Source organism: Plutella xylostella, chromosome 30 (assembly GCF_932276165.1).
Source record: "Plutella xylostella chromosome 30, ilPluXylo3.1, whole genome shotgun sequence".
NCBI classification, from domain to species: Eukaryota; Metazoa; Arthropoda; class Insecta; order Lepidoptera; family Plutellidae; genus Plutella; species Plutella xylostella.
Window position 1 is genome coordinate 465415 of NC_064010.1, and position 14708 is coordinate 480122.

General features: G+C 36.7%; 1 protein-coding gene across 12 annotated transcripts in view; it reads left to right on the forward strand.

Annotated features, from left to right (window-relative positions):
• The window catches only part of LOC105387706 (fasciclin-3), a 153995-nt gene extending 139287 nt beyond the window's left edge, over positions 1–14708 (forward strand). Inside the window, exons 3-15 of one of the 12 annotated variants that reach the window (XM_038121549.2) lie at positions 1460–1556; positions 2130–2211; positions 3320–3443; positions 3897–4019; positions 4402–4593; positions 5101–5291; positions 6026–6167; positions 8176–8193; positions 8658–8771; positions 12242–12284; positions 12562–12615; positions 13412–13550; positions 13934–14708. In XM_038121549.2, coding sequence (XP_037977477.2) covers positions 1460–1556; positions 2130–2211; positions 3320–3443; positions 3897–4019; positions 4402–4593; positions 5101–5291; positions 6026–6167; positions 8176–8193; positions 8658–8771; positions 12242–12284; positions 12562–12615; positions 13412–13550; positions 13934–14098 — 1484 coding nt within the window. In that variant the 3' untranslated portion in view covers positions 14099–14708. Of the gene's footprint in view, positions 1–1459; positions 1557–2129; positions 2212–3319; positions 3444–3896; positions 4020–4401; positions 4594–5100; positions 5292–6025; positions 6168–8175; positions 8194–8657; positions 8772–10213; positions 11997–12241; positions 12285–12561; positions 12616–13411; positions 13551–13933 lie in introns of those variants that run through there. The other 11 variants (XM_038121551.2, XM_038121550.2, XM_038121552.2 and 8 more) reach the window with 11 other exon arrangements.

Sequence of the window (14708 nt, forward strand, 5' to 3'; positions counted from 1 at the left end):
AACAATGGCGACTGAAAACAAAATGGCTACTAACTGAAACCATCTTTTACTTTTAAAATCTGAAAATGGCGGTACCCAACTGCATTTCAACGTAGTTTGCGAAACCTTCAGATATTTAAGTTTGCATCAAACTTGGGACTTCAAGTTTAAACTTAAACTTTTCACAACTGGCATTGTTGTATTGCTGGATTCGGAGATCTTTGCAGTCGGTCTGTAAGTTTTCCTTTTATAACTGTAAGGAGTAGGAGGGATGTTTGCGGTTTTTAACCCTCAACGAAAAAGAGGGGGGATATAAGTTTTGCGGTTTTTAACCTTCGACGGAAAGGAGGGTTGTTAAAAGTTTAACGTGTCTGTATTTGTTCTATGTTATTCATTTAGCAGTGAGTGATTTGTTAGTAGATAATACATATAAACTATTAGTAACGTTGCGATAAGTCGTCTGTTGTTGCAAAATCATATCCACTACCGATTTGCTTCTAATAGGTAGGATGATATAGACTGTTGTGGCTTCGCAGCTTCATAATAGAAGAATTTCTGTGAATACCTATGACAAGGTAATGAAAGTGTAAGATAATACTGCTACATACTTATGAAGTTGAACCCAAACAGATGATATACTCGTGTCCTGGAGTGCAGAGGCAAACGTAGTGTGGGACGCCCTCCGGCTAGATGGGGTGACGACTTGCGAAAGGTGGCTGGATATGATTGGATGCGGAAAGCTAAAGATCGCATCCAGTGGCGTGCTTTGGGAGAGGCCTACGTCCAGCAGTGGACTGCTATAGGCTGATGATGATATACTCGTAAGATCGCCTGTAGGCATATGGTATCGAATGCGATCTCGCTATACATTCCTTCAGCGATTAACTAGGCTAAGATATTCAGTGATGTGTCATAATATATTAATACCTACCTATCTGGAATTAATTCCTCCACTGAAACAACAGAAGATTATACAGGATGCTGCAAGTGTGGTGCAAAAGTCAAAAAAGAGTAGGATGGCCGGAAATTACGTGAAAATTCCTACGTTATGTTATGACTAAAACAAAAGATGTTCAGAATAAGCTTCTGATTCACCCCCTTTTGGCTTCATATTTTGATACAATGTTACGATACTGTTTTTGCAACACTATGGTACACGTCAGCGCCGGGATTCGAAGTCGCATCTCTGGCGTGACTCGTGAGAAGCGGGCGCTTACCCGACTGAGCTACCACCTCTCTGTATATGTATTTTTCTGTTTTCTTTTTAGTTGTTGTTTAGTTATTCTATTCTATTCTAATCTTCCTTTACCCCCCGCAGGTCATAATGTGGACATATTCTGTTCTATTCTATTCTAACCTTGAACCCGCGCAGGTCAAAATATGTGACATATTCTGTTATATACTATTCTAACCCCTTGTCCCCACAGGTCAAAGCGTGGAAATATTCTATTCTATTCTAACCCCTTTTTTCCCCCTCCAGGTCAAAATGTGGACATCACCCCCCGCGAGGCGGTGCGGAGGGTGGGGGACGAGGTCACGGTGCTGTGCAAGGTGGCCTACCCGATTGACTCGTGTCGGTAAGTTGAAAAAAAACTTTTTATTATTTTATATATTTTTATGAGTATCCGCTCTAGACTCACGGCAAAACTACACGAGACGCAGATAATATGAGACTGTAGAGGCCCTATTCGGCAGAACTCGCCAGTAGTTTTAATAGTGAATTGTTATTTCGAGACCCGAGACAAAACCTCTCGTTGAAAGTATGGCGCTCTGACTGACTAATCTTTCCACCATGGTGACAAACCTTAGTCTAGCTCTAGTACTTGTCAACGACAAATCGTTAAGAAGTATAGGTATTGGTATGTTTAATCCATCTAGAAGACCTAGCACGGTCACAAGACGTGCACTTTAAGACGTCATAAATGTTTACTTAACGCACTCGCTCTAGAAGCTGTGCGATGTGACTCAAGAAAAACTTTTGTCACGTCTTGGCATAGTTCTTGCACCCCGTGCTTTCAGATTGGGTCATGATAAGCGCAGCAGAGCGATCCGACGCTTAGTTTCGCGCAAGCTACATAGACCCCGTAGTCCCATACCTACCTATCTACCTGTAGATAGACTATTAATGTATATTTTGTGTTACATTCCAGTATGACGGTGGGCAAGGTGTCGTACCGGCTGCTGCCGAGCGTGCAGGAGGGAGATGTGGTCTACTCGGGACAAGGACTTGAGGTATGACTCTTTCTATCAATAATAATGTAGGACCCACGATTCCACGAGCTATGGAAAAGTCCCACCTGCCAAGTTCCGTGTGTCACTGGAACTTTTTGATTGCTCGTGATTGTAGTAGGTTCGACTACCGCAAGAACTTACAACTGCACTTGAACGTCGCTCGCATCGTTATACCCTGATAACACCTACGGGGTAGAGTGGCGAGACAGTATCTTCGGCCGATCCTCGAGCAATGAACGGCTAGCAAGTGACCGAGTGCGCGGACGAGGATACTGTCTCGCCACTCTACTCGGTAGGTGTAACCACGCTGGTCCTCTGCCGGTTGTGTTCACACAAATCAGGGTAAATGTGCAAATTTCTTCGTGATGTTTTTCTTCAACGTAAAACATGACATCGTAGGTAAAAATAATTATGTCACTAGATTCATGATTGTTGTACTTAGGTATAAAATGTGAAATAAGCAATTTTTCAAATTACTTAAGCATACAAATTACCAAGAGAAATGAAAAAACTCAGAAGCAACTTCACTAACTAAAACAAATGCCTCACCATTTTTTTCGCACTAAATGTTCACACAGAAAAATCTGAACTCATAAACCATATCAACGGGGTTATAAAAGAAGCTATTACAAGGAAACATTACAATATGTTTCGGGCTGAAATAAGTAATATTACTAGCTAACGTCGCGTCCAGAAAAAGGGGAAAATATTAAGGAAATGGCAACATCTTCACCTCGGAAATGAAATTTGGAACGCATCCAAGAGGGTAGTTTATTTTTTCTATTATAGTATAAAGTCTTTGATGGGGTGTAGTATCTTAGGTTTTCCTGTGGTTACAAAAATATGCTTGTCGTAGGTCATGATCTAGTAATATTAAATTTAGGTAAGGTTAGTGCCTAGTAGAGTAGGTACTAGTGAATTAAGTGTGAGTCTGTAAATAAAACATCGTACAGTAATCGTAAATAATAATACTTTCCCGGCTTTCTAAGCTCGTTACTCACACTTTTAAAAGTTTCCAAACTTCGCAGAAGATAAACCAAAAAGCTACCAATAACGCCATCTAGTGTCCACCCCTCGAACTATATTAATCAGCGCCCTCTACCCGCAGCAAGGCGAGTGCGGCGCGCACATCCGCAACGTGCGGGAGGAGTGGAACGGGCTCGTGGAGTGCGTGCTGCCGCCCAGCACCGGCAGTATCGAGATCGTCGGCAAGATGGCGCTAGTTGTCGCACGTGAGTATTGTTGCTATGCTTTTATTATTTTTTGTCCAGTGTTCATCATCCAGAAACAATATGTGCATTCTGATTTCTGTTTGGACAGTATTTTATTTAATTAAATATTTTTTAATGAAAATACATAACTACACACTAAATTTACTTAAGTAGATCTTTACTTTATGAGTGTTTTTATGAACAATCCCTATGCCACTTACTGGCAATACTAAGGCCATAATTTAACTCATAAAACTTCGCGGTGTACAGTAAGGGACCAAGTAAACTGACCACCCATATAGTTTTACTTACCCCGTCCGTAAAGTCCTTAATTCACTGCTAAACTTTCGCTGCGTACAGTAAGAGACCAAGTAAACTGACCACCCAAATAATTTTTACCGACCCCCTCCCCCCATAAAAGAACAGGAAATCATCCCTCCAAACACAACTACCTAACCCCCTCTCCCCCCGCAGGCGCGCCGTCCCCGCCCCTGCTGCTGGCGCCGCCGCAGCCCGTGTTCAAGGAGGGCGACGTGCTGCAGGCGCAGTGCGTGGTGGCTGGAGGCCGACCTGCTGCTAAGATCACCTGGATGTTGGGTGAGTTGAGAGGTTGATTGGAAGAAATCGATTTAAACGATAAGACCGCTTTTCTTTGGTTTAAATTAACAGAGATTTTGTATGAAAGGGTGATATTTCAAGCACAGTTTTTTATAATCATATATTAATAGGCACAGATTTTGCGAAAGAAAACATAATAATACTTAGATATGTATTTATTTATTGTTCTAAAGTAGGCAAGTACATAACTAGTATCAAAATCATAGTAACTATGATTAATTATAATGAATGAATAGTTGAATACAAACGTCTTCACATACTTACATAAGACCGAAAGAAACTTACCATTATTTTATTTTATTAAAATGTTACATTATGTACAAAGCAACAAATCCTAACCACCAAAACCCACAACCCACAGACGACATCCAAGTAGTCGACGGCCTGCACCAGCCAATCATAACGTCGGAACCTGGCTCGGACCTCAAGACGATCAGCCAGAACATCACGCGCCATCTGTTGGCGGACGATGGCAACCGGCGCCTGGTCTGCAAGGCCGAGCACGAGGCCATGGACCAGCCGAGGTTCGCGCAGAGACAGCTGCAGGTTATCTGTGAGTATTCACTGTTGTTTACTTATTTATTTTGAGGTTATTTTCCTAATTATACAGGCATTAAACTGTCAAGTCACTATCAGATGATAAACTAGAAAGCAGCGATTAGCGCCATCTAGATGAGAAACGCCTGTACTAAATGATTTGCCATAGGCTTTTTGGACCAACACTAATCTCGTCGGGAAATCGCAAGTTTGCAATTACACTTGTGCGAGCGTTGTAATTTGTAATGTATTACAGCCCATGTTCTCTCTTCCCCTCTAATTCTTAATGAAGATATTCAATGTTGAAACGGTTTCTTCTATTTTCCATCTATAAAAAGACTTTTACACTAAACTTACAACCACAAACCAAATAATTACCTTTACGTAACTGCTGTAACGGAAGTGGTAGTAAAATTATGAACTTTTAAAGATCTAATTGTATTAGGTATCACTGTTACGCAAATAATTGATCCTTACTACGAGTACTTGCCGTATTACTTTAATACAACCCACTTTCTTCCAGACCCCCCAAAGCGCACTGAACCTGGCCCCATCACGATCTTCGGCCTCAAGCTGGGAGCTGAGGGCCGCCTTAACGTGACCATCCGCGCCAACCCCCCGCCGTACGTCGAGTGGACTGTTGGCGACCAGAGACTGACTCCGCTGAGGGTTAGCGAGGATGGTACCATCACCGCTTTGGAACCTGAGGCGCTGGTGAGTAAAGTTCTGATAAAATGTTGAGTAGTTTGAGGTAGTTAACGCCATCTAGTGGAGAGACAGGTAACTGTTATGCAAACGCGATTGCAAGGAAACTTGACGAAAGCATTGATAGGTATCGCTACTGTCAAGTACTGTGGTCTCTTTGCACCAAAGAAGTAATTAACTAATTGCACTACTCCTCGCCCTACGTGGAGTGGACCGTGGGAGACCAGAGACTGACTCCTCTGAGGGTCAGTGAGGACGGCAGCATTACTGCTTTGGAGCCTGAGGCGCTGGTGAGTTGAGGATAAAAATAGTGATGAAATTGTTGGCTGGTTTTGGATTGCTAACGCCATCTATTGCATAACTTTGACACTTTTCAATGTAAGTAGGACTTCAATAGGTGTCGATACTGAGAGTGGTTAGTTTTCTTTGCATTCCTCTGTACCAGGTACATGCTAGGGCTACCGGCTTGTATATTTTTATCTGTACATCGTCTCCACGTGTAAACTTATCTTCAGTATTCTTCAAATCCAATCAAACCACAGCCATTTCTACTAAGAAAGACTCTAAAGTCCTTACCGATTCCTTGTCATTAGATACTTATCTTGTATCTGGTTCCTGACACACAGGTCACCCTAGTTTTGGAACCAGGGCTACCCCATCTTATATGTGTTTTTTTTTTGTAACCATAATGATAATAAATTATGTTAGAATACCTATTTTACAAATAATTCCTCTCTCCCCAGGGTAACGGCTACTACAACTGCACCCTGCTGCTCGCCCACATCGCGAAGGAGGACGTGGAGAGGACGTACTACCTGAAGGTCACCAACGACCTGGGGGCTGAAGAGTTCGCCGTCCGGCTGAGCACCATGGACGAGCCTGCTGGTGAGTGAAGATATTGAAGCTATTTTGTTGCATTAAGTTAGGATTAAGGGTGTTACAAAAAGGTATAATATGTTTTTGTAAAAAAAACACAATTTTTAAAATGAGAACAAAGGTTGTTCGGAATGATCCACTGAGTCATCCCCTTTTGGCTTACTAAACTACTTTTTCAATAAATAAATCAGACCCCTATAGATTGGCAAGTTGCTTGGCGACCCTCCTTGCGGGGTGAAAGACGCGGAGGGGACGAGGTACCCAAGACGACAGCGGGAAGCGGGAGGGTAGCGGGGAAGGGCAACGCGTGCACTGCATGTCATTGTTACGGCAGTCTCGGCCGCGCAGCCGAGGCGGCCACATGTCTTATATAGTCTGTCATAATATGAGTGCGACCCACATGAGATCATTGATCCTGAGACCATTAGTCTTAGGATGAGTGTTGAGGCCTTTTTAATATTATTATTAGGTATCTATAATTCGTCAACAAAATAACGTTAATAACAACAAATCGTATAATGTCTCAATATAGGGGCTTCTTGTAGAACAGCGTACCGGATCAGTCATGCTACGCGGCTAAAGGTTGGTACTGCGCAGTCAGATACGAAAAAGTAAACAACAAAGACGAAGAGTCCATATGACAGTGCGTCAGTTGTCAGTTCTTGTAACTAGGAAAGCAACCAAAATTTATGTGATTTAATGAAAGTAATTAATGAGCAAAACACAGAGAAAAATTACAAAATTGATGAAATTTTGAAAGAAAATGGTCATATCGTGCTTCGCCTACCCCCATACCACCCGGAATTAAATCCTATTGAACTTGTGTGGCGGTACGTGAAAGGCGAGCTCGCAAGAACGTCGATTGACTCTAACTTAGATAAAGAGATAAAAGACTTAGAGTTGCTTTTCTCTAATTATTCGCCTAAAAAGTGGAGAAATTGTGACGACCATGTCATAAAAAATTAAGACGAATATTATAAATCTGATAGAGTATTTGACGATGTATTGGACAGGTATGTTATTGTTTATTTATAATTTATTGTAAATTAAACATAAATTGGTTTTTGTCTTAGATTTATAATTGAAGTTAATGAAAACGATGATGAAGATGAGGATGACGACCACGATGAACAAGTTCAAACAGAAAGTGAACATGAAAGTGACATGGAAATTGATTTATAAAATAAAACACTTTTACATAAATAAATTCAAATTGGTAGATATTCTGAAGGTAAACATCCAAATTTTAATGCTGTCAAACTATAAATTTTAAGCTAAATATGACATTTACGGGAACACTCATAGAATAAAATTTTACATACGTCAGAAATAGTTACAAGCTATCGCGAGATTAATCCGGGCACACTTTTCTACGTGTGTAGCATGTCGTGCTACCTCGCCCCCGCCACTTCTTTCACCCCGCAAGGAGGGTCGCCAAGTAACTTGCCGCATTATAGTGACAATAGAACTGAGGTCAAGTTTCTCTGTCCCCGACTGTACATATACTGGTACATAACACAGAACTGGATTTTACCTGCCTCTGTGGTCTAGTGGTAAAAGGTTCTGCCCTTATCCTGCCAGGGAAGGGGCCATTCAGGACTGGAAATTCTCGACAAATTTTGATAAAATTTAGCAGATTCCATAAAAATAATCAACTATGTAATCTGTATATTTTGATTCACAAATGATTTTTCCAACAGCGCGCAAATTCAGTTCATCCTTTTTGGTTTTCGATGTCTACGGTAAGGACTCAGTCTTAGGAATGCTAGCCCGATGCCTGGATTCAATTTGTAGATTTAAGTTGTTAATGCCTGTATGTAAACAAATTTAATGTAGGTAGTTTGTTTGTGCAGTCAGGTGAGTATATTTTATTCATGAAATTACCGAAAGTGTTTAGTGTTATGTTATTAGTAAAACTAAAAACCATAAGTAAAGTTTAAAAAAATAATGTATTTTCGTTGCTCGATGCATTTGTAGTTAGACAAATATTTTTCTTTATTTCATGCTATGAATGAAGGACCTCCAAGTTCCGGCAGTATGTTATTTTTTTTAATAAATTTTGAACGTTTTTAATAGTAGTTTAGCATGTTATTTAGTATAATTAATTAAAAAATACAGCAACCGAGAACCTACATATTAGATTTTTCACTGATTTAAATTGTTAAGTAGTGCATGCAAAAAAAGTTTTAATGTTTGGTAGACTAGAATTGAAAATATGAAAGATTGTTTAAAAAAAACATTGCTACAGTCAATGTTTTATAGTGAGTAATCATTACTTGATATTTATCACAATTCACAAACGTGAACACATATTCATTTCACAGTTGATTTAATATAAATAATATATTTAGAAACATCTCCTTTGGTCTTTGAAATTAACTTTATGATTTTTATTATTATTTTTTCACCACTTTTACAATCACCAGTCACCTACTACACCTTTGCCTTTAAAAAGTCAAATATTTTTTTACTACAAAAAAATTTTTTTTTTACAACCAGGTGTCGAACTTGGTACTGGTGCCATCGTGGGCATCGTGATCGCCGTGCTCGTGCTCCTCGTGGCTGTGTTCCTCATTGTCTTTGCGAAGGCCACTGACAGATGGTGTTTTGGCGGTAAGTTTGACGTTTGACGTGTTTAAAATAAAAAATATATTATTAACTTCATCCCTTTTATACTTGAAACCTTTACCATTTTTTAATATTCAATTTGAGGAGTAACACACAAGTTGATTTGTATCATACATTTTTTAAACTTTGACTCTTTTTTCATTACTTTTACTTATCGGTTCAAAGTGTGTTTCTCTAGATTGGTAATTTATTAAGTCATCCTGCTTTTTGGATACGCTTTCCCCTTCCTTTTACTATTCGAGGCATGCAGAGTATGTTATTGTATTGTTTTAATTGAAAAAATATTTATTGTTAGCGTCCCGGGCTTTGGGTCGATAGGTAAAGTGAGATTTAACTAAAAAACACCTATCAAAAATAGTTACCGCAAATCTCACCGTATTTAGAGGCTTAACACTTGAAAAATAAGAACTGAATTTGCTTGCCTCTATAGATGTACCTATCTAATGTTTGGCTGTAGTAGGTTGCTATAACTTTTATTGAATTTTGGCAGATTTTTGTGATAAATGTCCTATGTATGTGCTTGTACTTATTGTGTAGAATTTAGAGTATTATTATTATTGATAAGTTTATTTTAAATTGTGAATGTTGCCCCCGTAACAATATTTCGAGCGATCAAGAATATGAAAAATTACAATATGTTTTTGTTGCATGTTATAATTTATAAGTAAAACATATTATGTAGGAAGCATGTCCATTCTTTTTACTTCATTTTTTATTTTATTCCTTTAAATTTTTTATGCATGATCTAATCTAACCACATTTTACAGTCTATGCATGAAATATAATTATATATTTATTAAAACTGATAGTTACTTAAATAAATGTTAGTACTTATTTAGTAATTTCAAAATTTCAACTCTCCTCGGGTGAAAGATACAATATTTATTTATAAATTATGTATTGTAGATGATTCACGAAAATGGTATTGAATTAATATGAGGTTTTCTTTGCACATGGTGTTGGGGTTTTGAAAGCAGTCATACTAATAAACTTTTATAGAATTAGTAGAACTATAACTTCTCTATAGTTTCTCCCTGTGTAGTTTCTGTAGAACATCTTTATCATCTTTATACATAGACTATTGTAGACGTAGTAAAGTAGATAGTGAGAAAGTATTAGCTAAAAAACTTTTCAAATAGGTACAAAAAATAAAAAAATTATTATCGAATTATTAACACATACTATTCATAGATTGAATTATAAACCGCAGAGTAACGCAGCACTTACTAAAGCGGCTCTTAAGACTTAAGTACGAATGTACCCACAGTGCACACGCATTAAAAAAAAAAAAAGTATTTTTTCACATTTTTCCAACTAATGCACAGTAAAGTTAGCTAGCCTAACAACAGCACCTAACCAAATTAAAAGTCGCACATTGACCAATCGACATCCAACTTGATCGCTTAAAGTATTGGTTATGATGGCAGGGCGGTCGCATCGCACGGACATTCCCGACGGCGCCGACTCAGAGGCCCCCCTGCCCCCGCACGACGACACCAAGGGGTCGGAGAACCCCTCCCACGACCACGGCGACTACATCAGCAACGGCAACGCGAAACACCCGGAGAAAAAACCCGATACTGCCGTTTAAACAGCATAAAACCCGGATTATTAAGGGGGGGGTGTTGAGGACTGTTTCGTTTCGTGCCAGAGTTTTTTTTTGTTTTTACCGAGATGAGATTTTGTGAGTGTAACTGGCCTATTCCGTTTTTGTAATGGTTTTTTTTAGACTTTGGGGTATTTTACAGATTTTTTCGGCCGTTTTTCGTAAAAGAAATCTTTGCTACTTTTATCTACTTAAATACATAATAAAAAACATATAAGAAATTAAGGACTTTTGAATGTAGCGAAAGAATATTGTAATAGTTAGGTAAATGTTAGAATCTCATTCAATTTTTAATGTTTAAATGGAGTCAATGTTGTAAACAACGAAGTTACGGATCACAGTATAAATAATGTATGATCTTATTCGAAATTCGTAAATTTTACATAGATTTTTTGGGATTCATATTTATTTGTACTAAAAATATAAAATTTTACATCACTCCACATTTTTTGAATCCCTCAAAACGTATGTAACTTGGTATTCTTACATAACATTTAGAAATTTAAGAAAAAAATATTCCATGACCTTGTAACGACATGATTGCCACTATTTGTAATAATTAAACCGCTTTGTATTTTCTTTTTATATCATGAAGACACGTGACTTATTTAAAAAAAGCATAGTTTTTAAGAAACAAAACTTTATTGTAATTATTGTATTAAGTAAGTTGAAATATCTCACCTTTTATGTGTTATTATAAAATATTGCCCTCTTTTTATAAATATAGAAAAAGATGTGTTTCCGATCTAATTTTTCCCACTTAAAATACATTTAAAAATCTTTTTGTTGTGTTTATATTATGAGGGGTACTGTAAGTACATATTTTTTTAAGAGTATTGTGTTCGATTCACCTTAATATAATTTCTGTACATACCTAGGTACGTTGTAGCTCGAAACATGTCACTCAACTTAAGAATACATACGCCTAGACTGTGTAGCCATTAATTACTAAATTCTCCAAATTATTTGTGAAGACATTTCACCGTTTTCTAGTATATTAGTAGTCATGATGATTGGAAAATTATAATTTAAACTTTTAATTGCTGATCAACAATTACTAAACATGCGACGATGCAATTAAAAAAGTCACAAATCCATGTGAAATTATTATTGCAAATATTTTTTACTTGTTCACTAAGTTAGATATGTTAAGTAAGCCAGCATTGTGATTTTTTAGTATTTTTAACTTAATACTAAGGAGTTATTTTTGTACCAATTACTTAGATTTTATTTTATCTACCAACGCCAAGTTTGTCTACTTTTTTATATAAAATTTTTAGTGTCAATTAGTATTGTGCATTCCTAAAAAAGGACATTTATCTTAAAACCACTGCCATTTATGCACCTATTGCCAAAAGACTATTAATTATTAAAATACTCGCTTAAAATCGCTCTTTTTTACGTTATCCCAACAATTTTTATGCTAAAACAAGCATTTTCTATAGTGTGTTAAAGTAAAAAATAAATACTTACGATAGATAGAAATATTACGTGCAGTTTCTTGATAATTCAAACTTGTAATAATGTTTATAAAAATTGTCTACTACGTACGTTAAATGAATATCGAAATATTATTGATATATAAAGTATTTATTAAATAAGAAACTCTGCCTTTTATTACTTTAAAAATTATTTAAGTAAAGAGCAACAAATTTTATCAGGTAAATATTATAAATAAATAAAATACTTTTTGAAACACAAAATGAATGAGAAGGTTATCTTATAGTATTTTTGGTATCCCAAATTTTAAAAAATAAAATAGTACCATTTTGTGTTTCATGAGGTATGAATTAAATCTTTGTAATGTTTTTTAAATAATAGCATTCTCTTAAATATTATATTTTTTCAGCAGCTGGCAGAAACCGTGATCAAACAAAGAGCTCCGGAGAATCGTATGTATATTTTTACTTTTTAAATATATTTATTATTATTGTCAATAACATTTTACTGAAAGCTGTAAAAAATATATTGATTAATATTTGCCATTTAACGATTATCCTCTTGTTATAATATGCCACCTATTTTTTTACTTTTACCTACCTCTATTAAAACTATTCAGTCTAATTATAAATATTTTTATTGTATTAAATCAGCTTTGAATAATTCATTAAAGACTTGCTGGAAATTAGATCTTACCGCTTTGTAAATAAGGGTTCTTTCTGTGTCAAGGACGCCTGCGGGGGATGTGCTTTTAGAGTCCAGAATGCAACCAACAGCGCGGCCGTACGTTGCTTCCTTTCTTAATATTAGCTTTATTTTATTTCATAAATCACTGCAAATATTTCATTTATTTTGACACTTTTTTAAATCACCTTTTCATTTTATTTTTTTCACTGTTTTTATTTTTACATCATCGCACCTATTTCATATTTCATTTATTTTTGTGTTTGGCATGCCATGTCATTGTCTGATTGAGAACGTAAAGTCTCGACCTGGCCACCAGAAAACAAATTATGAAATCTGTTGATTTTTATATCATGATTTGTGAGGGGGGTACTTTAAAAATCACGACCTAACAGACCAAAACGTAGTTCATTCGTTTTTTGTCATGTTAGAGTAACCCTGTCCATTCATAATACTTAATCATTTTCAACATGCTTTATTTAATCAGCTTTTAATTATTAAAATACACCTTAAATATTTCTGCCATGTATTTTAATGAAGTGTTAATCTACTCTCACAAATTTTATTTGTTTGTTTAAGGTATAATTCTATTTTTGGCAGATATGTACGGTTAGGGGCAGAGTAACCTGTCCCCCTCTCAGAAGCATTGTTACTATGACAGGAGAGTCAGTTTTATCTGCACCTGACCGTACATTTTCTAGCACAAAAATAACCTAACATAACCTCGAATTTCCACATTATAACACTGTTATCTCGTCAGTAGCGACACCGAGAGCAATACTTGTACATTTTCTAGCAGAAAAACAATAACATTTACTTCCAAATTTCCTTAAAATAACACTGCTTTCCAAATTTTCGTCCCAAATCCCTCGAAATAACACCATCTACTCGTCAGTAGCGACACCGAGAGCGCGGTGGCGGGCAAGGAGCGCTCGCGGCTCGCGGAGCTGACGGCGCGAGTGAGAGCCGTGCTTCCCAAGGGCAAGGACAAGGTTCAGGCCACTGAGGCCGCGGCCGGGGAGAGCGAGGACAAGGTGGGTTGTTGAGTTTTTTAGGGGGGGGGGGGACGTGTTTGATTAGGGTTTTTGTAGCTATTGTAATTTTTGTCTTGAAGGCCTGAGGGTTTTTTCAAGTTCTTAGTTATACAGGGTTCCAGAGTCGTAGGTTAACGGGGACATCAAAATAAGGGTAGGTAACATCATCATCATCAATTAGAAAAAGAGCCAGTTCTCAAAACACACAAAAAAATTGGTTGTTTATGAAAATTGTAAAAGAAAATCAGTAAAAAAATAATAAAAGCAGTAAAATTTCCAAACACCTGGTCATAAAATTCGCTTCTACAGGGCAACACTGTTCTCATAAAAGTATATTTTCAATTTTATTTACATATTTTTTAATCCATTCCATTTTATTCCAGCCGCTCTCAGACGACAAGAAGAACGTAGTATACGCGGAGCTAGCTCTCGGCGAGGCGGCCAGAGACAAGCCCCCGCCGGAGACCACTGAGTACGCCCAGATCGTCTACACCACCGCCACCGAGACCGCCAAGCCGGCCGAGGAAAACAAAGACAAGGAAACATAAAAAAAGAAAATTTGGGCAGAGTGTTGCGGTGACCGGTTAATGCTGGCTGATTAGAAAATAGTTTTGATTTTTAAAACAATACTGATTGATATTGTCTATGGTTCTGAGTTCAAATCACATTCCTTTTTTGATAGCATTTTTTACATTTTGTTTTTATAATAACCGTAGATTTTACTGAAGCCTTTTTTGTAATTCTGTGTATTTTTTGACGATAGGTATTACTGTGCCGTTTTGAAAAAAAATATATAATGTTGTTAGTTACGCATCTAATTAGGTACCGACATCATTAATTTATTTATAAATTTGACATTTAAAATTTATGTATAACTTAAAACTTAAGTAAATACCATCACAAGAAATTGAAAAATCCACCGAATGTTTCTAAAGTATTACAACATTTATATCATTATATTGTATTTATAATTTATGGATGTTAATAAACTTACTTCAGTAGGTAATTATGAAACAGAATACCTACAATATATTATTATTTAATAAGTTGGAGAATGATTTTAACAAAAGAAATCTCATTAAGTTTAAGTAAATACTTATTAAATGTGAGTGTATGCTTTATACAAAATATCTTTTGTAGTTTTGACCATAAAAAATA